Source organism: Kogia breviceps, chromosome 1 (assembly GCF_026419965.1).
Source record: "Kogia breviceps isolate mKogBre1 chromosome 1, mKogBre1 haplotype 1, whole genome shotgun sequence".
Classification (NCBI taxonomy): Eukaryota; Metazoa; Chordata; class Mammalia; order Artiodactyla; family Physeteridae; genus Kogia; species Kogia breviceps.
Genome location: NC_081310.1, coordinates 179,710,183 through 179,734,974, shown reverse-complemented (window position 1 = coordinate 179,734,974; position 24,792 = coordinate 179,710,183). Strand labels below are relative to the sequence as shown.

General features: G+C 47.4%; 2 protein-coding genes across 39 annotated transcripts in view; one reads left to right on the top strand and one right to left on the bottom strand.

The window, feature by feature from the left end:
* EPB41 (erythrocyte membrane protein band 4.1) overlaps nt 1-17,391 on the top strand; it is a 203,213-nt gene extending 185,822 nt beyond the window's left edge. For all 35 annotated transcript variants that reach the window (XM_067013420.1, XM_067013456.1, XM_067013432.1 and 32 more), the window contains 4 exons: nt 5,742-5,843; nt 13,879-13,959; nt 16,535-16,639; nt 17,295-17,391. In XM_067013420.1, coding sequence (XP_066869521.1) covers nt 5,742-5,843; nt 13,879-13,959; nt 16,535-16,633 — 282 coding nt within the window. In that variant the 3' untranslated portion in view covers nt 16,634-16,639; nt 17,295-17,391. The remainder of the gene's footprint in view (nt 1-5,741; nt 5,844-13,878; nt 13,960-16,534; nt 16,640-17,294) is intronic.
* Nucleotides 17,392-19,689: 2,298 nt separating this feature from the next.
* On the bottom strand, nt 19,690-24,466 carry TMEM200B (transmembrane protein 200B). Of its 4 annotated transcripts, XM_067013525.1 has the most exons (3): nt 24,087-24,466; nt 22,608-22,718; nt 19,690-22,115 (listed from the first exon to the last, which is right to left on the bottom strand). In XM_067013525.1, the coding sequence occupies exon 3, from the start codon at nt 22,093-22,095 to the stop codon at nt 21,172-21,174; it is 924 nt and encodes a 307-aa protein (XP_066869626.1). In that variant the 5' UTR covers nt 22,096-22,115; nt 22,608-22,718; nt 24,087-24,466; the 3' UTR covers nt 19,690-21,171. The 4 variants fall into 4 exon arrangements, with proteins under 4 accessions (XP_066869626.1, XP_058892624.1, XP_066869629.1 ...); XM_059036641.2 differs by lacking the exon at nt 22,608-22,718; XM_067013528.1 differs by lacking the exons at nt 22,608-22,718; nt 24,087-24,466 and adding an exon at nt 22,879-22,924.
* Between the last annotated feature and the right edge of the window lie 326 nt (nt 24,467-24,792).

The following is a 24,792-nucleotide window of genomic DNA, read 5'->3' as shown; positions in this document are numbered from 1 at the left end:
TAATTAAAGCAGTGGTTTTGGAAGATGTTTCCTAAAGCTGTGTGCTGCACCTATTAAAGGAGAGGCTGCCTAGAGACAGGAATACGGCTACGGGAGGTCTGGGGGGTTGCTTGTGAAGAACTGAGGTGTAGCCTGAGGAAACAAGAAGAAAGAGCTGTGTCAGGAGAGACAGTGATGGATGAACAGGACTTGGCAGTGAAGGGGACTCCAAAGGAAGTCAGGGGACATTCCTTTAGGATTGTGCACACAATGAGTGAGCCAGGGATGTTTAGAAAAGAAGTACTTGCAGATGGGAGGGAACCCTGTAAGTTGTCACTACCATGGAAACAACCTAACTATCTATCAGTAGGGAACATGTTTGTAAATTATGGTACATCCAATTAAAGCAATTCTGTGCAGACATTAAAAAAGCTTCTGATGGGAATAATCTATGTAATAAATCAGTAAATGAAAGACTGCAGCGCAGTATGGTATAAATAATATGCTACTGTTTATGGGAGGGAAAAGGGTTGTATGTACAGCTATGTATGAATAGGCTTATATGTGAATATACTAACTCTGAATGGGTACTTAGAAAAACAAAAACAAAAAACCACCAGTGGTGGCCTGGGATGAAGAGGCCTGGGATGCAGGCTGTGGTTAGGAGAGGGAGGGAGACCAACATTTCATTGATCTCCATTTAAAAAATTTAAAATTTTGTAGCATGTGCATATCAAAAAAATATATTTTTAATAGTTCAAAATAAATTATTTAAAATGTTGTTAGGGCCATCCTCACCACAGAAGCCCATGTTTGGTTTGAGTATAGCCGCTACAAAAAAGGGAAAGGAAGCAGTCATTTTTAAATATCCTAGCATGTAAGAGAAATACAGAGGCATTATGAAGTACAAGATAAAAAGCATGTGGGCTTTGGAGTTACAGAGACCTGGATCTTCATTCCAACACTTGCTAGTTTCATGACCTTCAGCAAGTAACTTAACCTCTGAGCCTTAGCTTCCTCTTCTGAAAAATACCTTTTTAAGGTCACTGAGATAAAGATAATATTTGCCTGGCACATAGTGGCTATTCCAAAATGGTAGATATTATATTGTTATACATCTGAGACAGTCAGCCAAGATACAAATTACTTCTTATTGACTAGACAGTGGAGTATAGTGGGGAAAAGTATTGACTTTGGAATTAGATTTCCTGGGTTTGAACCTGCTCCATCACTTACTAGTGTGCAGACAAGTTACTGAATCACTGTGTGCCTCAGTTTCCTCATTTGTAAAATGGGGCTAATAATAGTTCTACCTCATAGGGTTGTTGGGAGGAATAAATGAGTTAATGTCCATAAAGTGTCAGTTTCACAATGTGCGTTTCAAATTAAGTTGTCACTACCATGGAAACAATCTAAATGTCCATCAATAGGGAACAGGTTAAATAAATTATAGTACATCCAATTAAGGTAATGCTTTACAGTTATTTTTAAAGGCTTCTGCTGGGAATATCTACGTGATAAACTGGTAAATGAAAAAGCTCAGTACAGTATACTGTAAATAATTTGTAGAAAAAAGTGCCTGGCACATAATAAGCACCAGATAATTATTTGCTATTGTTGTTGTTTATTTACTATAATTATTTCTGCTTGTGTTTTTATTATCTTTCCAGACAAGTAAACCTGAGAACCTTTTTGTAATCCATCCATAATTCCTACATTTTGGGACATGGCGAGAGGAGGTGGGGAGCTAGGATAGGGTTTTACTGTTTGCATATATGTGCATGTATGTGTACCTGAGGTAACATTTACATACAGTGATATGCACAGATGTTAAGAGTTCAATTTTTGATTGGTTTTGACGAATGTATCTACCTGTGTAACCAAGACACATTTGGGTTCAGAACATTTTCGTCACTCCTGAAACTTTCTTCATAGCCTTTGCCAGTCCATCCCTATCCCTCTAGGCAGCCACTGCTCTGATTTCTGTTATCATAGCTTAGTTTCACCTGTTCTTGGACTTCATATAAATGGAAGTATACAGTCATACCCTTTTGTGTCTGAACATGTTTTTCAGATTCATCCATGTTATATGAATCCATAGTTCACTGTTTTTTATTGTTGAGTAGTGTTCCATTGTATGAATATACTTTAATTTGTTTATCCTTTCATTTGTTGATGGACAGTTGAGTTGATTCCAGTTGGGAGCAAATATGGATAAAGCTGCTTTAAACATTCATGTGCAAGTCTTTCTGTGGACATATGTTTTCACTTATCTTGGGTAAACACCTAAGAGTGGAACTGCTGTGTCATAGGATAAAGAGATGGTTAATTTTATAAGCAACTGTGAAAGCTACAGTACCATTTTGAGAAAACACTGGTAAGAAAAGAGGCCCCATGTGGGAAGAGAGTTAAGTAGGAAATGATAACAATGTCTCCTCCCTCTTTCACCTTCTTCAGAGACAGAAAAGGAGGAGGAAGGGGGTGGGAGGGAGGTAGAAAAAGAGAGATTCTTAGGTTTAGTAGAGGAGGAGCTCTTCAAAAAGGTTTAGCCCTCTTGGCACGCAAATTCTTTTTTGGGGGGGGATTTAAAAAATTGTTATTGAAGTATAGTTGATTTACAATGTTGTGTTTTGGTGTACAGCAAAGTGATTCAGTTATACATACGTGTATATATCTGTTCTTTAGATTCTTTTCCATTATAGGTTATTACAGGATATTGAGTATAGTTAGTTCTGTATGCTATACAGTAAGTCCTTGTTGGTTATTTTATATATAATAGTGTGTATATTTTAATCCCAAACTCCTAGTTTATCCCTCCCCCCAACCCTTTCCCTTTGGTAACCATAAGTTTGTTTTCTATGTCTGTGAGTCTATTTCTGTTTTGTAAATAAGTTCATTGTATCATTTTTTTAGATTCCACATATAAGCGATATCATATGATATTTGTCTTTCTCTGTCTGATTTGCTTCACTTAGTATGATAATCTCTACATCCGTCCATGTTGCTACAAATGGCATTATTTCATTCTTTTTTATGGTTGAGTAGTAGTCCATTGTGTATATATTGGCACACAAATTCTTAATAACAACTTATAATGTACTTTTATTTCTAAAATCTCTTTTGATCTTCACAGCAGTGCTACAGTGGAGGCAGAGCACATCTTACAGGGTAGCCTGTTACAAAAATGAGAAAACTAAGGCTTCCCTGGTGGCGCAGTGGTTGCGAGTCCACCTGCTGAGGGACACGGGTTTGTGCCCTGGTCTGGGAAGATCCCACATGCCACGGAGCGACTAGGCCCGTGAGCCATGGCTGCTGAGCCTGTGCGTCCGGAGCCTGTGCTCCACAAAGGGAGAGGCCACAGCAGTGAGAGGCCTGCGTACTGGAAAAAAAAAAAAAAAAAAAAGAGAAAACTAAATCTCAAAAGTCAGAATGACTTGCCCAAGTTTCCAGAGCCAGCCACTGTCTGAGCTGGGACCTGGACCCCAATCTTCAGACAGGAAGTCTTTGCCCTCAGTCCTAGTTCAAGCACTTATTAGCATAGAACCTTGGCAAATTATTATTTTTTTCAGTTTCTTTTTATTTTATTTAATTAATTTATTTACTTTTATTGTTTTGGCTGCATTTGGTCTTAGTTGTGGCACACTGGATCTTTTGTTGCAGCACATGGGCTTCTCTCTAGTTGTGGCGTGCAGGCTCCAGGGAACATGGGCTCTGTAGTTTGTTGCATGCGGGCTCTCTAGTTGAGGCGCACGGGCTCAGTAGTTGTGGTGCGCGGGCTTAGTTGCCCTGTGGCATGTGGGATCTTAGTTCCCTGACCAGGGATCAAACCCGCATCCCGTGAATTAGAAGGTGGATTCTTTACCACTGGACCACCAGGGAAATCCCTTTGGAAAATTATTTAACTTCTCTGGACCTAACTTTTCTGAACTATACAGTGAGTATAATAACAGTACCTACTTCAGATACTGAGAGGTGTGATTGAGGTAACAGTTGCATTATGTGCTTGGCATATAGTACAAGTGCAATAAATGTTAGTTGAGTCTGAATCTAAGGTAGGTAAATATGTCTGGGCTGAAGAAAGTGTTAGTAAACTAGCCAATAATATGCCTAGTATGAGGGTGACGTGCGTGAAAGACTTAGGTGACACAATCATGTTCCCTCTCTTTGTTTTGTCCATATTCCTACCTGGAAGTGAATCCAGCCAGGGACTCTTCTCTTTCCTAATTCTCTTCTCCTCCTTCTGCCCTCCCCACAGTATCTCAAAGTTTTGGCTCAATGAAATGTGGCCCTGCTCATAAAAAAGTTGGAGGCCTCTGCTTATAATGCAAATGACTTATATAAAGAGGCAGAGAAGGATGGTAACCTAGAACCTTGCTTGCTGCAGAATTCTTTATGAAAATAATCGCAATTCTCTAAATGCCCCTCTGAGTCAGTGTACAATACCAGTACCAGGTATTTTATCTGAAAAGCATGTAGCTGTAGGCAGCCTCCAGCCTCCTCATTTGTATCCATCTTGGTTAGAAGCTGTCAGCAGCTCTGAGTCTGCTAATGGCCCAAATGGTTGCTGATAACTATTCATCAGGCTGAGTTTGGCTCCTGCCAACCATCTCTCTTCCTTTTTGCTAATGTCATTTCTCAGCCTGATGATAATATATTTATTTTGGTCATAGTACAGTGAGCTCTGGAGGAAAAAGAAATAGCCCCAGCTATTTCTTGTTCTCTGTATAGATTAGTGGTGTAGCCCGGCATTAAATACTTTTAAACCCCTCCTATAATGACGAGAATCCCTTTCAATAAAAAAAAGTTTTCTTGTCAGAAATATCATTGAGATATTATATATATATTTCCTTCCAATTTGCCTTAAAAGGACATTTCCTATCTCATGTGCTCCAGTCTCCCATCTTGATTTTCATAAAAGATAGTCTGAGATTCCTTAGTCCCTTAAACCCCAGCAAGGACCTTTCCTTGTTCTTTCTGGAAAGTTCTGTCCTATGATTCAGAACCTAGCCATGCTTTAGCAACCAAGAGTTTATACCTTTCCTTCCTGCCTTCGGTGGTGTGTAAAGAGCTCCAGGTTTGTGGAGACGATTAGTTTTGAGTCCTTGGGCAAATCATTCACTTTCTCTGAGCCTGAGTCTTACCTGGGAGTGCTAATAAGTTTCTGCCTTTTCTATTTATATTCATAGGGCTTGTGTAAGCATCAAAAAAGATAAAGTTTTGAAAGCCGTTTATAAGCTATAAAATGCTGTATACATGTGCATAGTTATTGTCACTCTTGTTGAACCTGTGGTTACAACTCCTGCCTCCTTTTTCTCATCCACTCCTGTCACTGACCCAATGCTGGGGAAACTGGACTTGTCCAACTATTTTAGAAGGAGCTTTGGGGCTTCCCTGGTGGCTCAGTGGTTGAGAGTCCGCCTGCTGATGCAGGGGACGTGGGTTCGTGCCCCGGTCTGGGGGGGTCCCACATGCCACGGAGCGGCTGCGCCCATGAGCCGTGGCCGCTGAGCCTGTGCGTCCGGAGCCTGTGCTCTGCAACGGGAGAGGCCACAACAGTGAGAGGCCCGCGTACAGCAAAAAGAAAAAGAAAAAGAAGGAGCTTTGTTCCCAGGGGATTAATTTTATTTATTAATTAAGAGATCACTGTAAGAGAATTGGGTTTTTGCTTTAGAACGTGCAGCTGCAGAGCAAAGCTGCATCTACAACATTTGCCCATGAGGTTTCCTGAGAGGCATGGTGATGAGTTGTGTCTCCTTCTGCAGACTGATGACAGCAACGGGGACATGGACCCAGGAGTCTTGCTGACAGCTCAGACCATCACATCTGAGACCACCAGCAGCACCACCACGACTCAAATTACCAAGGTAACAGACAGCTAGAAATTCCTTCTGAAATCCAGTGGCACGCCAAGCTTGCTGCCTCTTGGCAAGAACCCCGGTCCATAAGCAAGGGTTTTCAGCTTCTTCCCTACTGAGCCAAATTATTCCCAGTGTCCAGGGTGGAAAGGCCCTGCTGCTTTCCCCAGCAGTAAACCCAGGGAGACCCTGAGCATCCCTGTCTACTTCGAGGTCTTATTAAAGTCACATGTGGTTATTCTCTTTACACATTCATCTGTCTCCCTGGTCAGTGAGTCCCCTGTCTGGCTGTGGAGGTCAGCCTAAAAAGTCAGTTTAAAAAGTCAGACACAGAGTTCATGTCTCCCCACAACTAGGGCACCTGCCAAATGCTGGTGCAGGACCCTGATGCCCAAGGAGATGGGAAGAACCCCCAAGAGAACCGGTAGGATGTGGGGAGACTGAGGGGGGAGGAGAAGTAGAGGCTTGACAGGACCAGCGCCCCTGAGGGGTGACTGAGAAGGGGGAGGGTTCCGACGCCTGGAGGGACCCTCGGGGGCTTGGGTCAGGGGGGGAGCATGCCCAGCATTTCCCCTGCCTAATGGGCCAGGGAAGTCTGCCTAGCTCTCGGGCGGGTCCTACTCCCTCAGAGGTCCCCTCTGGGCTGGGTTGGTCCTGGGGGCGTAGGAGGGAGGCCAGGAGAGAACAGAAGAGGCAAGCGGGAGGGGCCCGCCAGGACTAGAGGAACAGGAAAGGAGCGAAGGGCGTTTGCCCTGCCCACTCGAGCCCAGGAAGCCACAGGGGTTACCCGCCCTCTGAGACTAGAGGTAGGAGGCAGGGGGCAGTGAACCCCTTCTGTTCTGTTGAGCCTAGGCCCCACCACACCTCCCTCCCTCCCAGGGCCTTTTCCAGCCCTGTGGGTCCTAAGCATAGGCCCCGCCTACCGCCCAAACCTCGCCCCTGCTTAGGCCCACCCTCCACTTTTTTTTCTCCTCTTTTTTACTATTGTGGTTCTGTTTTACCTAACAGTTGTTGTTTCATCTATAATTTTATTTTTATATTTTTTCTAACATATCTGTTAATTTCCTAATCTAATTTTAGTTTTTACTTTATTATTGTTCTCCTTTCCACCCGGCATGGGCTTGCGGGATCTTGGTTCACGAGCCAGGGGTTGGGCTGAAGTTCCTGCGGTGGGAGCTCTGAGTCCAAACTACTGGACTAACAGAGAGCCTCAGACCCCAGGGAACATTCATCAGAATGAGGTCTCCCAGAGGTCCTCATCTCAGCACCAAGACCCAGCTCTACCCAATAGCCTACAAACTCTAGTGTTGGAAGCCTCAGTCCAAACAACCAGTAAGACAGGAACACAATCCCACTCACAAAAAAAAGAAAATAAAGAAATGAGACGGCAAAAAAATATGTCACAAATGAAGGAGCAAGGTAAAAACCTACAAGACCAAATAAATGAAGAGGAAATAGGCAATCTACCTGAAAAAGAATTCAGAGTAATGATAGTAAAGATGATCCAGAATGTCGGAAATAGAATGGAGGCACGGATTGAGAAAATACAAGAAATGTTTAACAAAGATCTAGAAGAACTAAAGAACAAACAAACAGAGATGAACAACACAATAACTGAAATGAAAAATACACTAGAAGGAATCAATAACAGAATAACTGAGGCAGAAGAATGAATAAGTAAACTGGAAGAAAGAATGGTGGAAATAACTGCTGAGGAGCAGAATAAAGGAAAAAGAATGAAAAGAATTGAAGACAGTCTCAGAGACCTCTGGGACAACACTAAACACACCAACATTCAAATTATAGGGGTCCCAGAAGAAGAAGAGAAATAGAAAGGGTCTGAGAAAATATTTCAAGAGATTATAGTGGAAAACTTCCCTAACATAGTAAAGGAAATTGTCACCCAAATCCAGGAAGCACAGAGAGTCGCATACAGGATACACCCTAGGAGAAACACACCAAGACACATATTAATCAAACTAACAAAAATTAAATTCAAAGAAAAAAATATTAAAAGCAGCAAGGGAAAAACAAAAAATAACCTACAAAGGAATCCCCATAAGGTTATCAGCTGATTTTTCAGCAGAAACTCTGCAGGCCAGAAGGAAGTGGCAGGATATACTTAAAGTGATGAAAGAGAAAAAGCTACAACCAAGATTACTCTACCCAGCAAGTATCTCATTCAGATTCGAGGGAGAAATCAAAAGCTTTTCAGACAAGTGAAAGGTAAGAGAATTCAGCACCACCAAACCAGCTTTACAACAAATGCTAAAGAAACTTCTCTAGGCGGGAAACACAAGAGAAGAAAAAGACCCACAAAAACAAACCCCAAACAATTAAGAAAATGGTAATAGGGGGCTTCCCTGGTGGGGCAGTGGTTAAGAATCCGCCTGCCAATTCAGGGGACGTGGGTTCAAGCCCTGGTCCAGGAAGATCCCACTTGCCGAAGAGCAACTAAGCCCGTGTGCTACTACTGAGCCTGCGCTCTAGGGCCTGCGAGCCACAGCTACTGAGACCATGCGTCACAACTACTGAAGGTGTGCACACCTAGGGTCCATGTTCTGCAACAAGAGAAGCCACCACAATGAGAAGCCTGTCGGCACAACTAGAGAAAGCCCGCATGCAGCAACGAAGATGCAACGCAGCCAAAAATAAATATATAAAATAAATAAATTTTTAAAAAGAGAAAATGGTCAGAGGAAAATACATATCGATAATAACCTTAAATGTAAATGGATTAAATGCCCCACCCAAAGGACACAGACTGGCTGAATGGATACAGAAACAAGACCCATATATATGCTGTCTACAAGAGACCCACTTCAGACCTAGGGACATGTACAGACTGAAAATGAGGGGGTGGAAAAAGATATTCCATGCAAATGGAAATCAAAAGAAAGCCGGCGTATCAATACTCGTATCAGATAAAATAGACTTTAAAATAAAGACTGTTGCAAGAGATAAGGAAGGACACAGCATGATCAAGGGATCAATCCAAGAAGATGATATAACAATTATAAATGTTTCTGCACACAACATAGGAGCACCTCAATACATAAGGCAAACGCTAACAACCAGGAAAGTGGAAATAGACAGTAACACAATAATAGTAGGGGACTTTAATACCCCACTTACACCAATGGACAGATCCTCCAAACAGAAAATAACTAAGGAAACACAAGCTTTAAATGTTACAATAGACCGGGTAGATTTATTTGATATTTATAGAACATTCCACCTGGAAGTGGAAGAGTACACTTTCTTCTCAAGTGCACACAGAACATTCTCCAGGATAGATCACATTGGGTCACAAATCAAGCCTCAGAAAATTTAAGAAAATTGAAATCATATCAAGTATCTTTTCTGACCACAATGCTATGAAATTGGAAATCAGCTACAGGAAAAAAAAACTGTAAAAACCACAAATACTTGGAGGCTAAACAATGTGTTACTAAATAACCAAGACATCACTGAAGAAATCAAAGAAGAAATAAAAAAATACATAGAAACAAATGACAATGAAAACACAGTGACCCAAAACCTATGAGATGCAGCAAAAGCAGTTCTAAGAGGGAAGTTTATAGCAATTCAATCTCACCTCAAGAAATAGAAAAATCTCAAATAAACAACCTAACCCTACACCTAAATCAATGAGAGAAGAAGAACAAAGAAAACCCAAGTCAGTAGAAGGAAAGGAATCATAAAGATCAGAGCAGAAATAAATGAAATAGAAATGAAGAAAACAGTAGCAAGAATCAATAAAACTAAAAGATGGTTCGTTGAGAAGATAAACAAAATTGATAAACCTTTAGCCAGCTCATCAGATGCAAATCAATAAAATAAGAAATGAAGAAGGAGAAATCACAACTGGCACCATAGAAATACAAAGGATTGTAAGAGACTACTACAAACAACTATATGCCAATAAAATTGACAACCACAAAGAAATGGGCAAATTCTTAGAAAGGTACAATTTTCCAAGACTGAACCAGGAAGAATTAGAAAATATAAACAGACCTATCACAAGTAATGAAATTGAAACTGTAAATAAAAATCCTCCAACAAACGAAAGTCCAGGACCAGATGGCTTCACAGGAGAATTCTATCAAACATTTAGAGAAGAGTTAACACCCATCCTTCTCAAACTCTTCCAGAAAATTGCAGAGGAAGGAACACTCCCAAACTCATTCTATGAGGCCACCATCACCCTGATACCAAAAACAGACAAAGATACTACAGAAAAACAACATTACAGACCAATATCACTGATGAACATAGATGCAGAAATCCTGAATAAAATACTAGTAAATAGAATCCAACAACATATTAAAAGGATCATACACCATCATCAAGTGGGATTTATCCCAGGGATGCAAGAATTCTTCAATATACAGAAATCAATCAATGTGGTATACCATATTAACAAATTAAGGAATAAAAACCATAAGATCATCTCAATAGATGCAGAAAAAGCTTTTGACAAAATTCAACATCCATTTATGATAAAAATTCTCCAGAAAATGGGCATAGAGGGAAACTACCTCAACATAATAAAGGCCATATATGACAAACCCACAGAAAACATCATACTCAATGGTGAAAAACTTAAAGCATTTCTACTAAGATCAGGAATATTAAAAAAAAATTAGAACTATCTGGCATTCCTATACACTAACAAGGAAAAATCAGAAAGAGAAATTAAGGAAACAATCCCATTTACCATCACAACAAAATGAATAAAATGCCTAGGAATAAACCTACCTAATGAGGCGAAAGACTTGTACTCAGAAAACTATAGAACACTGATGAAAGAAATCAAAGATGACATAAACAGACGGAGAAATATACCATGTTCTTGGATTGGAAGAATCAATATTGTGAAAATGACTACACTACCCAAAGCAATCTACAGATTCAATGCAATCCCTATCAAACTACCAATGGCATTCTTCACAGAATTAGAACAAAAAACTTTACAGTTTGTATGGAGACACAAAGACCCCAAAGCAATCTTGAGAAAGAAAAACAGAGCTGGAGGAATCAGGCTCCCCAACTTCAAACTAAACTACAAAGCTACAGTAATCAAGACAGTATGATACTGGCACAAAAACAGAAATATAGATGAATGGTACAGTATAGAAAGCCCAGAGATAAACCCACGCACATATGGTCACCTTATCTTTGACAAAAGAGGCAAGAATGTACAACGGATAAAAGACAGTCTCTTCAATAAGTGGTGCTGGGAAAACTGGACAGCTACATGTAAAAGAGTGAAATTAGAACACTCCCTAATACCATACACAAAAATAAACTCCAAATGGATTAAAGACCTAAATGTAAGACCAGACACTATAAAACTCAGAGGAAAACATAGGAAAAACACTCTGACATAAACCACAGCAAGATCTTTTTGGACCCACCTCCTAGAGAAATGGAAATAACACCAAAAATAAACAAATGGGACCTAAGTAAACTTAAAAGCTTTTGCACAGCAAAGGAAACCATAAACAAGATGAAAAGATAACCCTCAGAATAGGAGGAAATATTTGCAAATGAAACAATGGACAAAGGGTTAATCTCCAAAATATGCAACCAGCTCATGGAGATCAATACAAAATAACTCAAACAATTCAATTAAAAAATAGGTGGAAGGGCTTCCCTGGTGGCGCAGTGGTTGAGAATCCGCCTGCCGATGCAGGGGACACGGGTTCGTGCCCTGGTCCGGGAAGATCCCACATGCCGCGGAGCAACTAAGCCCGTGAGCCATGGCCGCTAGGCCTGCGCGTCCGGAGCCTGTGCTCCGCAACGGGAGAGGCCACAACAGTGAGAGGCCCGCATACCGCAAAAAAAAAAAAAAAAAAAAAAATAGGTGGAAGACCTAAATAGACATTTCACCAGAGAAGACATACAGATGTCCAAGTGGCACATGAAAAGATGCTCAACATCACTTATTATTAGAGAAATGCAAATGAAAACTACAATGAGGTATTACCTCACACTGGTCAGAATGGCTATTATCAAAAAATCTAGAAACAATAAGTGCTGGAATGGGTGTGGTAAAAAGGGAACCCTCCTCCACTGTTGGTCAGAATGTAAATTGATATGGAGAACAGTATGGAGGTTCCTTAATAAACTAAAAAAAAGAACTACCCTATGATCCAGCAATCCCACTACTGGGCATATACCCTGAGAAAACGATAATTCAAAAAGAGACACGGGGACTTCCCTGGTGGTGCAGTGGTTAAGAATCCGCCTGTTAATGCAGAGGACATGGGTTCGAGCCCTGGTCCAGGAAGATCCCACATGTCATGGAGCAAATAAGCCCAAGCCTGCACTCTAGAGTCCCTGAGCCACAACTACTGAACCCATGTGCCACAACTACTGAAGCCCATGTGCCTAAAGCCCATGCCCCACAGCAAAAGAAGCCACCGTGATGAGAAGCCCACGCACCTTAACAAAGAGTAGCCACCACTTGCTGCAACTAGAGAAAGCCTTAGCACAGCAACGAAGACCCAATGCAGCCAAAAATAAATAAATAAATTAATTAATTAAAAAAAAAAAAAAAAAAAAAAAGAGAGACACGTGCCACAGTGTTCACTGAAGCACTATTTACAGTAGCCAGAACATGGAACCAACCTAAATGTCCATTGACAGATGAATGGATAAAGAAGATGTGGCACATATATACAATGGAATGTTACTCAGCCATAAAAAGAAATGAAACTGAGTTATTTGTAGTGAGGTGGATGGACCTGGAGTCTGTCATACAGAGTGAAGTAAGTCAGACAGTGAAAAACAAATACTGTATTCTAACACATATATATGGAATCTAAAAAAAAAAATGGTACTGATGAACCTAGTGGCAGGGCAGGAATAAAGACATAGACATAGAGAATGGACTTGAGGACACGGTGGGGGAGGGGAAACTGGGGCGAAGTGAGAGTAGCATCAACATATATACACTACCGAATGTAAAACAGTTAGCTAGTGGAAAGCAGCAGCATAGCACATTGAAATCAGCTCGGTGCTTTGCGGTGACCTAGAGGGGTGGGATAGGGAGGGTGGGAGGGATATGGGCATATATGTATGCATGTGACTGATTCACTTTGTTGTACAACAGAAACTAAAACAGTATTGTGAAGCAATTATACTCCAATAAAGATCTATTTTTTAAAAAAGTCAGTTTAAGGGCAGGTGTTGTTGGTATTATTAAGCAACCATATTTTCCAAGCCAAAAATCAGAACTCAGTGTCTCACAAAGAATTTTTATGTCATGTCCAGGATCAAGGCCATGGGAACTGTAGTTTGGATGCTGAAATATTGAAATTATTAGAATATTGTTTATGGGGGCAAGAGGGACAAAGTATCTAAAATTGGAACTACTCCCAGAAAATCAGAGACAATCCATGTTTGCGGTAGCACTAGATGAAAAAGCATTTTGTTGTAAATAAGAAATCTAGATTCCTGACCAAGCTCCATCATCAACACACAGATGACTGGAAGCCAGTTACTTAAAATGTCTAGACCATGGTTTCCTCATCTGTGAAGTAGGGAAACCTACCTACCCTGGGGGGAGTATTTGAGGGTCTTTTGACATCAGTAATATGAAAATGTTTTAAAATAAAGAGCCTAATTTCAAGCTGCATGACATTTTTTGTTCATAGTCTTCTGATTTGTTTGCCTCTTGAAAACAATCAAAATACACAGGAAAAGAGCAAAAAGGAACACCTGTTTTGTTTGCTCACAGAAATTCTTTGGTGTTTGGGAGGAAGAAAAAGGTAAAAATAAATAATAGAGAATTATGACTTTCCGTTTAGCTTATTAAAGATTTTAGCAATACTAGGGAACAGGCGTGTGCTCATTTTAGCAGGTCCAGCCAAGATTTTGAACAAGTGTGTGAGAAAGCTACCCTATTCAGTACCCAGCAGCAGGTTAAAATTTGGAGTATAGTTTTCAGACTGATTTCTTGTTGTTGTTTTGTTTTGCTGTTTGGGTTTTTCTTTCTTTCTGTCTCTCTCATGTGGTCACCTCCCTTTTGTTTCAGACTGTAAAAGGTGGGATTTCAGAGACCCGGATTGAAAAGAGAATTGTGATCACAGGAGATGCTGATATTGACCATGATCAGGTGAGAATGCTGAGATTCTGGGCATGGGAGAAGTTCTGGGGCAGGATCACTGATGGACACTCAAATTGGCTTGCAAAAGATAACAGCTTTATCTCCAAGGAGCCCTCTCAGCTACCCTAGCTCTTAATCGAGAAGAAGGACAAAGGGAGTCAGGTCACTGAGGCCTGTGGGATGGGGGCCGTAGACTGGAGAAGCAGGGAAGTGTAATGCAAAGAACATGGGCTTTAGACTCAAATCCTAGTTCTTACCATATTCTAGCTCTAACTCCCTGGGCCTCCGTTTCCTCATCTATCAGATAGCATCTTCCTTCAAGGTTGTTATGAGAATCAAGTGAGATACAGATGTACATTGTGGGGCACGTGGTGGGCTCCAAGTAAATGGAGCTGTTGCTGTTCAGGGTATATCATATACCCAAACCTGTGCTGGAGACAGTAGACGATATCAAACCAATATGTGGTCTCTATCCTCAGAGGGGCGAGTTAGAGGGGACACAGTGTCATGGGCTGGAACTCGGGAGACCTGGAACTTGATTTCTGTCCTAGATCTATTACTAACTTGTTGTATGACCTTGGGCTAATCACTTTACCTCCCATATTTTTTTTTGTTCTCTCCTAAAAGAGAGTAGGTTGATCTAGCTAATTTCTGGGCCCTCTGAGTGCTAAAATTCTGTGCTTTTATGTTAATTAGGTGCTAATTGTGTGCTTCAAGCAATTAGCAAATAATAAGGTCAGGATTAATGTTCCCAATTCTCTGCTGGGTGGGGTTAGAACAGTAAAGCTACAGAAAAGCGAGGGTGGAAGAGACTGCATGTAAATGCTTCTGGAATCGTTGACAGGAGTGCTGGAGCAATAGTTCTGTGGCCTTTATGCTGATATGCTGAGTGCCTTAAAAAAAAAAAATAGACTGAGCTGCAGTGCTGGCAGTTCCCTTGGTTGCAGGGTTGAGACTTACAGCTGAGAACACCGGGCTGAGGGTCCCAGCAAGAAGGCTGCAAAAAGCCCAAGTGGGAGGCCTTGCAGTCTATTTGCCCCAGCTCAAGGGAGCCTGCCGTGTTACCAGCCTGCACTCACCTACGCGGCCTGATGTGATCTGAGCCCCTGCCACGTGCTCCGTCTGTGCTAGATAGCATAGGAAGGTGTTCTGGCTTTGGAGTGAGACAGACCTGGGTTGAATCCTGACTCCGCAACTTACTGGTTGTTATTTTACTTCTTGAGCAAGTTATTTTACTTCTCTGAGCTGTGGTTTTGCCATCTGTAAAATAAAGATAATCATAGGTTTCTTTCAGGGTTATTGGGACAGAAGGACAAGCACACTTGGTAGCTCAGAGAGGTGCTCCAGTGTCCCTCAGTCTCTGAGGCATGAGGGACATGTGGAAGGGGTAAGATGTGGTGCACTCTGGATCGGGAGGGGGCACTTTAAGAAGGTGCAGGCTGTCAGAGAGAGGGGCGTAGGCCAGAGTAACCGGAGAGGGGGCTTGGGCTGGGCCTTGAAGCATGAGCAGGCTGGTTGAGCAAACAAGCTGAGGGAGGATGAGCCGGAGCCTGTAGAGGTAGCGGTGCCAAGAATGGCTTTCCTGGAGTCAAGAGGCCAAAAGAGGGATTTCCCTTCTTCCCGTCCCTCCTAGAAGTAGTCTTAAGAGCCAGGGTCAACAGTCAGCTGGTCAAATCTAGCTAGAGTCCTTTTTGATGGAGGCCTGTCCCCGAGAATCCCACGCCGCCATCCCCCAAAGCCTGTGTTGGGCTCTTCCACCTTGGGGTGCTCTGAGCTTGAGGCTCAGCGACCTGCAGCGCAAGGGGAGTAGTCGTGTCATTGTTCTTCTTTGACTTTCCCTCTGCTCCCTTCAGCTGTTCTAAAATGATCAAAACTCCTCCAGATACTAAAATAGGGGCGTCATCCCTTCTACCTCCCTCTGAGACAAAAAAACAGTGTGGCGAAGAGGAAAGTCTGATAGACTTAAGTGAAAATCCCCATTGTGTTATACTGACTAGCTGTGAAACATTAAGCACTTTAACCACTGAACCTCGGTTTCCACGTCTAAAAAATGAAGTTAAGGATACTACCTTAATTCATTGAGTTGTTGTGAAGATCAAGTAAATAATAAGTAATGTACTTAGGCCAGTATGTGGCATGTCATGGGCCCTCCCACTCTTTCTTCCTTTCTTGTCTCTACTTTAGCCAAAGACATCTCTTCCTTTTTGTAGCATGCTTCACTCTTTTCCTCTCCTGTTCTGAGCTTCCCGGTTACCCTACACTGAACACAGATTTCACTTTGCTCTTTAGACTCCCTTTCCTGAGTGAATCTTCCCAGAGCCACCCAGGCTGTCACCCTTCAAGGCCCTCCCTGATCCTTGAAGACAGCTCTAAGCTTTCCCTGTGCTTGTGTTTTGAGTCCAGGAGCCTCCCTAAGCAGGACAGGGTGGGTATGGCCATCATCAGCTTGGCTTAGCCTACATGCTGCTCTGGTTCTGTAGAGAGAAACATTGAACTTGCCAGAGAAATGGTGTCCTATGACCCCTGCCTTTTTCACCAGCCAGGCTGCTTTCCGCCTGATGGACGTTGTGTCTGTCTTTCTCAGGTCCTCGTACAGGCCATCAAGGAGGCGAAGGAGCAGCACCCAGACATGTCAGTGACCAAGGTGGTTGTCCATCAGGAAACCGAAATCTCTGAGGAGTGAGCTCAGGTATGGGCCGTGCTTGTGCAGCGGAGCCATCCCCCCAGAGGTGTCCACACTGGGACTTGATAAACTGAAGGCAGAGGAAGGCTGAGGAGGAGGATGTGGGAGGTTATTCAGTACCTGGCTCCAACGAAAGCAGCTGGGTCTCCTCCTGCCCTCAGCAGTGCCAGCGGTGATGGGGTGGAAGAGATACACCAAACGTGGATGCAGATCCCACCCACCTCTTGAATCTTGACGCATCCTCCTGCTTCTCCACCTCACCTCCCCCCACTTCTCCCTGCCGCTCCACCCTCTGCTGTCACAGGTCTCTCTGAGCCTAGACCTGGGAGGGCCAGAGGAGAAGAACAAAACCAAGAAAAGCAGCACTAGCTGTCTGGAGATGAGGGTTTGGGGGATGGGAAAGAAAGGGCTGAAGCTCTGGGGCCAGACTAGAGAACTGGAAGCAGGATAGCTGCTTTTTGGGAGCCAGGGTTCCAGATAAAGTCATGCCTACAAGTAGTTTACAAATAACTTGAAGAAGCCATCAATCACCAGGTAGGACGGGGCCCTGTAAAACCGCTCAGGCCCTGATTGTCACTTGTGGCCACAAGAACTTGGCACTGGGACTGCGTAGCAGTCTCTTTTGCGGGATTTTAAAACTTTGCTTCTTTCTTTCCTCTAGGAACTGTCCTACCCTCCCCCCTCCCCCGACTCCCTGCCCATCTCCCGTCCCAGAGAAAACCAGCAGAATGATAAAGAAGCTAACCTGCAATAGTCAGACTTCAGACTTTTAAGATGATTGATTCTAAACCACCAGAAAAGCAATTTCATTTTCTATTTGGAGTTTATACCGGGAAAGTCTTCTAGATATCACTGATCCCTTTGAATACATTTTTCTATATTGTGATACCAGAAATTGTTCAACTTTTCACTCTTTGGACTGTTTTTAAAGAGCCTCCTGGTTTTTTTTTTTATGGGGTGGTTTGTAACCCCTTCAGCCCAGCCTCTCCCCATTTATACTGACAGGGTCCACAGCATTCTTCGGGAAAGCCTCCAATGACTCTGTCAGCTGTGTTGGGGGACAAAGCCAGCTTAACGGGGCTTCCCTGCTCCTCCCCTGGTTTATATCCTTTAGATGGCAGCAGAAACTTCATAAACCAGCCCTTTCTCGGAGCCAGTGATGTAACTTCATCAGAATGTCAGGCAGGGCGGCTGCCCTGGTCCAGAGACCCCAGGAAGATGTCCCTGTCCCTTTGCTGAGGGTGGTTTTGTGAGGCAGAGGCCTCTGCTAAGAACGTAGTATTGTTTTCCTTCCTCTCTCCTGTTCTTTCTTTTTGGAGCTTCTTTAGATCAAACACATAAGAAGTTGCTTCAGATATATCTGATACTGTGAATGTTTGAACATATCCGTGGCCTTCACCTTCCTGCCCTCCCTCCCCTTTTACCTCATCAGAAGCAGTGGCTCTGCTAAGTGCTCCCCCCACCTCCCATCTCAGGAGAGACCAAAACTCACAGAAGAATAGGCACTTTGGGCCAAAAGCACTGACCGCACATTTTTAGTGGTGGTTTGGACAAAGAACGTTGACGAGATTTTTTTAAAGGTGTTCTAGTTCTGGGAATGTGCACCTCACACAGGGGAGTGGTGGGGTTTACCTCAGTTGGATCCTGCTACGAAGTATTTCCAGGAGACCATCCCTGAGCCTCTCTGTTTAATCCTGAGGTGAGAGAGGATGTGACTGAGAGAGGAGGCGATCGTGGTCCAGACCGGCCCCTGCCTGCAGATACCCTTTTGGAGCGTGGGAGTTGGCTTTTAGGGGCCACGCTCCCCACAAAACCCCACTTGACAAGGGGTACAAACACCAGCTCCACTCATCCCCACTTGCCATCTGAGGTCTGTCAGGTTTTGTGGCTTGATGTTTGTGGTGGGTTTGGGTTTAATTGTTTGTTTTTTTGATTTTGAAAATGAGGACTGATGTCCCCAATTCCACTATTCCTGGTAAAGATTAGGGGACATTTTTATTCAGTAGGGCTTCTCTGATCTTCCAGCTTGCTTCCCACAAACAGATCTACCTACAAGTTCTTAGAATCCTCATTCTAGGACAGAAAGTCCTGAGGTGGACAGTGGGTCAAAGTCAGCAGTCGCTGGGGGCTCCAGGGCGATGAGCAGGAGAGAAGTCTACAGCCTCTGCTCCAGGCAGTGGGGAGCCCGCAGCACGTCTCCGGAGTCTCTGCTGGCTGAGCTTTGTTTAGACAAACTCAGTTCGTTTGAACTGATTTCACGAGTGTGCGTTTTTCTCTTAGTACTTACTTGAGACTCTTAGTAACCAACAGGTAGCTCTCTCTGGGCGGGGACAGGAGGAGCTCAGGTGGGATATGTGACAGGCTTAGCGGGGAAGGAGAGTGCCCTGTCTCAGGAACAGACAGCCTGGGGCATACGGTCTGGAACGATGGGGCTTTCCAGGCCGTGCCCAAGCCCGAACTTTGTTGCCCAGAGTGGTGGTGAGGTTGGAAATCGAACTCACATCAAATAGGCATGTGATGTGAGCTCACTTGCCAATGGCCAGCTGTCCTGCTGGAAGAGCTGCTGGAGCTCGCAGAGCTGCAACCCGTGGAATGAAGATGGGGAAAGGAAGAGGGCACAGCATGCACGTCAGGAACCTGGCACACCGAGTATTCTGTGCCATCCAGGTCAGTGTGGCCACTTTCACTGCCTAGGACCACGAATCAGGGGCCTGAACTTCCCCTCAATCTGTCACCAACTCACTTCACCCTGCTCCCTTGTCTATAAATCGGACCAGAAGATCTCCAATGCCCTTTTGGCACTGAGAAGCCATGATTTGGACAAGCCAGCATGAGGGGTGTCCTTCCAAGCCTCTTTCCTTTTCCTCCCTCTCTGGTTACAGAACTTGGGGTTTGGCAATTGTTTGGGTCTTTTTTTTTTCTTCCTGCAACTGTGTGTGTGCGTGTGTGTGAAGAAAAACAGACTGTCCAGGTGGAAGTGGTGAAGAGGAGAGAAGAGTTCGTTTCCAGTGTCAACAACTTGGCAGTTTTCCTAAAGTGACTCAGACACAGCACAGTAACAACTCTCACTGCAATTTTATTTTTATCTCACTTCAGAAACAAAGATTTCTTCCAAGCCACGTCAGGTCTCTGCCACCCACCTACCCAACCCACCCACAAAGCAGGACCTGAATTTATCTGCTGAGGGCCCACAGAGCCTGGCTGCACAGACCTGTCAGGCAATCTCTGCCCACCCTCAGCCCCCCACCGTGTGTTCTGCGGGGCAGCTGAGGGTGAGGGAGCAACAGTCCACCTCGGGAAATGGAGCCAGGGCTATGGCCTGACCAACACCAAGGAAGGCTCGTGGGAAATACCTGTCCAGGATCTTAGCCCCAGGCTGGTTGGTTTTACAGATCTCTCTCAAATGTTTTATTTTGGTGACAAAAATGAAGGAGCTTTGTAAATTTTTAAAAAAATTATGAATCATATCAAGTAGTTGTTTACATTTCTTGACAAAATAGGAACTATGCCAGCCGAATCAAATTGGCAAAATCCTTAGATTAAATAGGCAATAATTAGGTCTGCCGTTTTGGCCTTTGTAGTTAGAGAAGTGGTGGTAGTGTTTAGATACTGTTTGGTCTTGCTTCTTCTTGTATTGCATTTTTCAATAAACTTTAAAAAAAAGGACTGACTCTGTGAAGATTGATCAACTTTTAAAGTTCTCTTCTCTTACTGGCAACTCGGGAAAAATTAAACATGCGACAGGAAGACCCAAATCCAAGCCATTTTCTAAAGCTGTCCACATTGACCAAAATGCAGCTTCAACATATAAAAGGATTCCTGGGAACTGGCATATGCTTTTTGCCAACTGGAGGGAAATTTCGTGGCACAGGCCACGACAAAGGAGAGAAAGGGGGCTTCTCAGACCTCTTTGGGGAGGGGCCAGACCCTCAGTATGAAGTCATTGGCAGTAGCGTAGCCCTCGTGGGATATACCCTGCATGGCTGGGGGGGGAGGGGTTGATGTGGTAGGAGTTAAAGGCTCAGTCCCCATCCCAGGTGGCCGTGGAACATCTCAGCCCCACCCCATTGCCCGTCTTCCCAGAGGCCCAGACCCTATCACTAGTGCCACCTTGGAGGGAGCCTGTCCCAGCCTGTAACATCACAACCTACCTTCCAAGTCTTAGGGTCCTTGCCCACCACTTTGGGTTTGCCAAGACACCAGATACATCTCCCAATCACCCTGGCCTGGACCTCCAGCCCCCTCAGGTACCTGTTCGGGGCTAAGGCCACTTTTGGAGGCTGAAGGAATTCCTGAGGCTGAGTCATGCTGGTCTTCAGATTCCACGTTAAAACACATACTCTCCGGCTTTTTGAACCCTTGTGCAGTTGGCATTTCTCTGCCGACATGCCAGTCAGGATGCTTTAGCAGCTGCTGGGGCCAGAGCATCCATCCCCAGTCTGGGATGGGACTGAAGCATCTACTAGACATTGGGACTCCCAGTCCTAGTCCTGTACCATGGTCCATGCTGCAGCCTCATAGCAGGCTGTCCCTGCTCCTCAGACCCGGGCCCCCAAGTCCCCTCCTCTTCCCAACTTGGCGTAACCCCCCAGACTAAGGCGGTCCAGCCGTGGCCAGCTTCGGTGAGCACAGTCCCGAGCTGCTGGGGCCCTAAGCAGGAGCTCCCCAAGGCCCAGATCCAGAGACTTGGAATGTTCAATGCAGGAACCAGAGGGCTGCACGGTGATAATCACATGGCCAGTCTGGGTCCGTGGACCCCAGGGTGGGTGCAGCCCTGGGCCCTTCAGCGGGTAACTGTTGAGCAGGGCAGGTAACCCCAAGCGAGGATTAGCAGGCTCTGAACGCAGACTCCGCACTGACGGGACTGGTGAGGTACCCCGACGCGGGGACAGGTCCCAGCTTTCTGGCTCCACGCAGCCTATGCCTCGGGGAGTCCTGGGGCCGGGGCTGGGGAGGAGAGCGCAGTCCCAGCCCGGGCCGTCCGGGGGTCGGAGCGCCTGAGCCCGCAGCACCCCCTGACGAAGCCGTCGCGTCTCCAAGTCTCGGTTCTCGTAGAGCAGCGTGTTGGCGCAGATGAACACGAACAGGCCGACGCCCATGACCACAGGCCCAAGGAGTCGCAGCCGCTCGTGCGGGCCGTGGGCCCGGCCGGCGCCCCGACCCTCGCGCCGCAGCTCGCTCAGGGGGGCCGCGCTGGCGTTTGCAGCCCGGGGCCCCGGGACCCCGGCGCGGTGCGGCCAGTAGCCGGCCACTGCGATGCCCATGCCCACCAGGACCACGAGCGCCCCCAGCGCCGCGAACGCCCCCGACGGCGAGCGCAGCCGCAGCCGCGCCCGCACCCGCAGGGGCTCGGGAGGGGAGCGCGGGCGCCGGCGGCGGCCCAGGCGGCGGCCCAGGCGGGAGACGCGGCCCTCGGGGCTCCTCCGCGCCTCCCCGCAGTCTCCGGGGCTCCCAGCCGTCATCTCTCAGTCGTCTTGGCGCTCTGCGGAGAGAAGGTGGGAGGCAGGGACTGAACCGACGGGCCTACGGTCGGAGCGCCAGGTCGGGGGCCCACATCCGGGAGGAAAGATGGGGCTGCCTGGCCCAGGACGCTTGGAGATCCCTGGCGGCCACCCCCGTATTTTCCCGGGCTGCGAGGCGGGGAGCCGCCCCCGCTCGGGTTTTCCGCAGCGGAGCTCCGAGCCAGGGACGCGCGGCAGAAGCCGGAGTTGGCCGGGCCCGCGAGCGGAGACCAGGGAGGGGGTCGCGGGCTGCTCCTTGGCGCATCCTTGGCTGCGGGGCTCCGGCCGCCTGCGCCCTCTTGGCCAGCTTGCGGGTCCCGGGCCTCGGGAGGTGTGGGGCCCCCGGCAGCGGAGTCTCCAGGGTAAGTCCCGCCCGAGCTCGAGCTCACCCCCGCAGGTGGCTGCACCGTAGTAAAGGAGGGAGGAGGGGCACTCAGCCGCCCGGGTCCGCGGGGGTCGCTCGCGGGCCCCACCTCCCCTCTGCTGCGCTTCAAGTACCGCAGGGAAGGAAGGAGCGGGTGTCGCGGTCTCCAGCCTCTTCCTGCCCACCTCCTCCTTCCAGACCTCCTCAGTCAGCACTGAAACTGCAGCAAGAGAGACTTGAGCTAGACTCCGAGAAGACCGCTCTGACCAAAACAAGTGGCAGACTTGGCTCAGGATTTCTTTAAACTCCGCGAAGAAGAGGCCGCCCCCTCCTCCAGCGGCCGGGCCACGGAGCTGCGGATGCCGGGTGCCGGGCCTTACCAAATGAGCTCCCCTCCTGGCTCTCCTGTCAGCCCGGGCAACGCTGTTCCCCCAGGTTGCAGCGTTTCCAATTCGGGCTCCTCGGGATGAAACATCCCCCTTTCCAGCCGCCTGGCCTCCTTTCCGGCCTCCTCCTCCCGAGGCCTCAGTGGCCCGCGTCCCGGCCGGAGCAGCACCGCCCTTGCACCTCTGGCTGCCCCAGGGTCTGGGCCGCCCGGCTTAAGCCCCTCCCGGCTGCTGGTGCGGCCTGGCCTGCGGCCTGAGGACTGAATCCGGGCCGGGCAGGAGTCGCGGGGCTGCGTGTGGTGTAGCCCCCACGGAAGGGAGGATGTGGGAGGAAACGGTGCCCCGGCCGGGGCGCTCCGGCCTTAGGAGAGGAGGGTTACAACATCGCTGTCCAGTGGTGCATCCTCACTGCCCCAGTCTGGTTTCTCCACAGCTGCAACGCTGGAACCCGTAGTCGAGGCCCCAGGAAGGAGGCCTTGTTACCCTACTCACTCCCCATTCGCACCCCCGAAGCTCAAAGCAGGACACCCCATCCCTGCCTCCGACAGGAGCGCTGAAGGCCCAGGGCCTAGCATAGAGCCCCGGCGTCTTCCGCGTCCAAAGCCTGGTGTTCACAGAGGGAAACTGCGGCCCGGAGAGGCGGAGGGGCCTGTCAGGGTCATAGGCCACACAGGACGGGGGCTCTACTAGGACTCAACGCTGGGCACTTCTCTGCTCAGCCCCGGGAGCGTCCTGGGAGGAGGCGAGCCCCGTTCCCCACCCCGGTCTCTGAGTGTGGAGCCCTTTCCCCAGACCCAAACAGGAGAAATGACCACCCCGCCCCAGGCCAGAGCTGGCGCTCCGGCCCCAGCTCCGGAAAGGTCACCCTCGAGCCACCGCGGGTCCTGGCGGGAAGGGAAGCGGAGGCTTGCAGAGAGATGGGGACATGCTCAGAGACCCTGAGACTCTGGAGGGAGTGAGTCGACGCTGGGGACCCCAGAGAGGCAGAAACTTGGAGACCCAGTCCGAAGGTCCCACGTCTCGGGAAGTTGCTCGGGGCTGGATCCCCGACACTCAGGGGTCCCTCCTCCCCGCGCGTCCACACTCCGGGGAAAGGGGGAACCGGGCTCCCGACCCCCCACGCAGCGCCTATCTGGAGGGAGAGGCTAAACAAAAAGTTGGGGAAAGTGGGGGGCAAACCCCAGGCTCCTAGTTTAGCTCACCTGGCGCCTCCGCACCCGGCTGGGTCCGGGTCCGAGTCCGCGCTCCGCGGCTCGCGGCACTGCCGCGGTCTCCTAGGAATCCCGGCCCCCGGCCCCGCCCCCTGGCCCGGCCCCGCCTAGCGCTGCCCTGGCCCCGCCCTCCTGGAGCCCCAGGGACAGTCTGGCCGGGGCCCGGCCAGGCCCCACGGCTGGAAGGAAGCAGCGACTCAAGTCTGAGGCTCGCAGGTAAGCGCTATGTGCGCGCCCGGTGACTCGGAGGATCCGGGGGCTCGAGTCCCCCGCTAACGTCGTTCAGAAGGCCTGGGAGGGCGCCCTCTTCCCACGTGCGGAAACTGAGACCCCTGCCCAGCCCCACAGCCTGAGCGAGCAGACAGGATTCGAAGCCCGCACGCCCTCCCCCGTCTCGCAGAGTCCCTCCTTCCAGTCGCCCCGGAGAGGAATCTGGGGGCATCTGAGAGCCTATAGATGCCCAGCGCCGTCCGGGGAGCTTCCGGCAGGAGGTGGCCGGAGTTCCTGCTCCGCCCGACCCTACTATCTGAACCTTCCTCTGTCTGAACCTCACTGCCTTCACCTGTAGAATGGGCATAATGGTGTCTGCCTCGCCAGATGCTGAGAGGTGAAAATCCGGCGTTGAGGGCTGGGCGCACCATACGGGCGCAGCCCAGGGTAAGCCCACGAGCGCTTAATGAAGAGTAATCACGTGGGG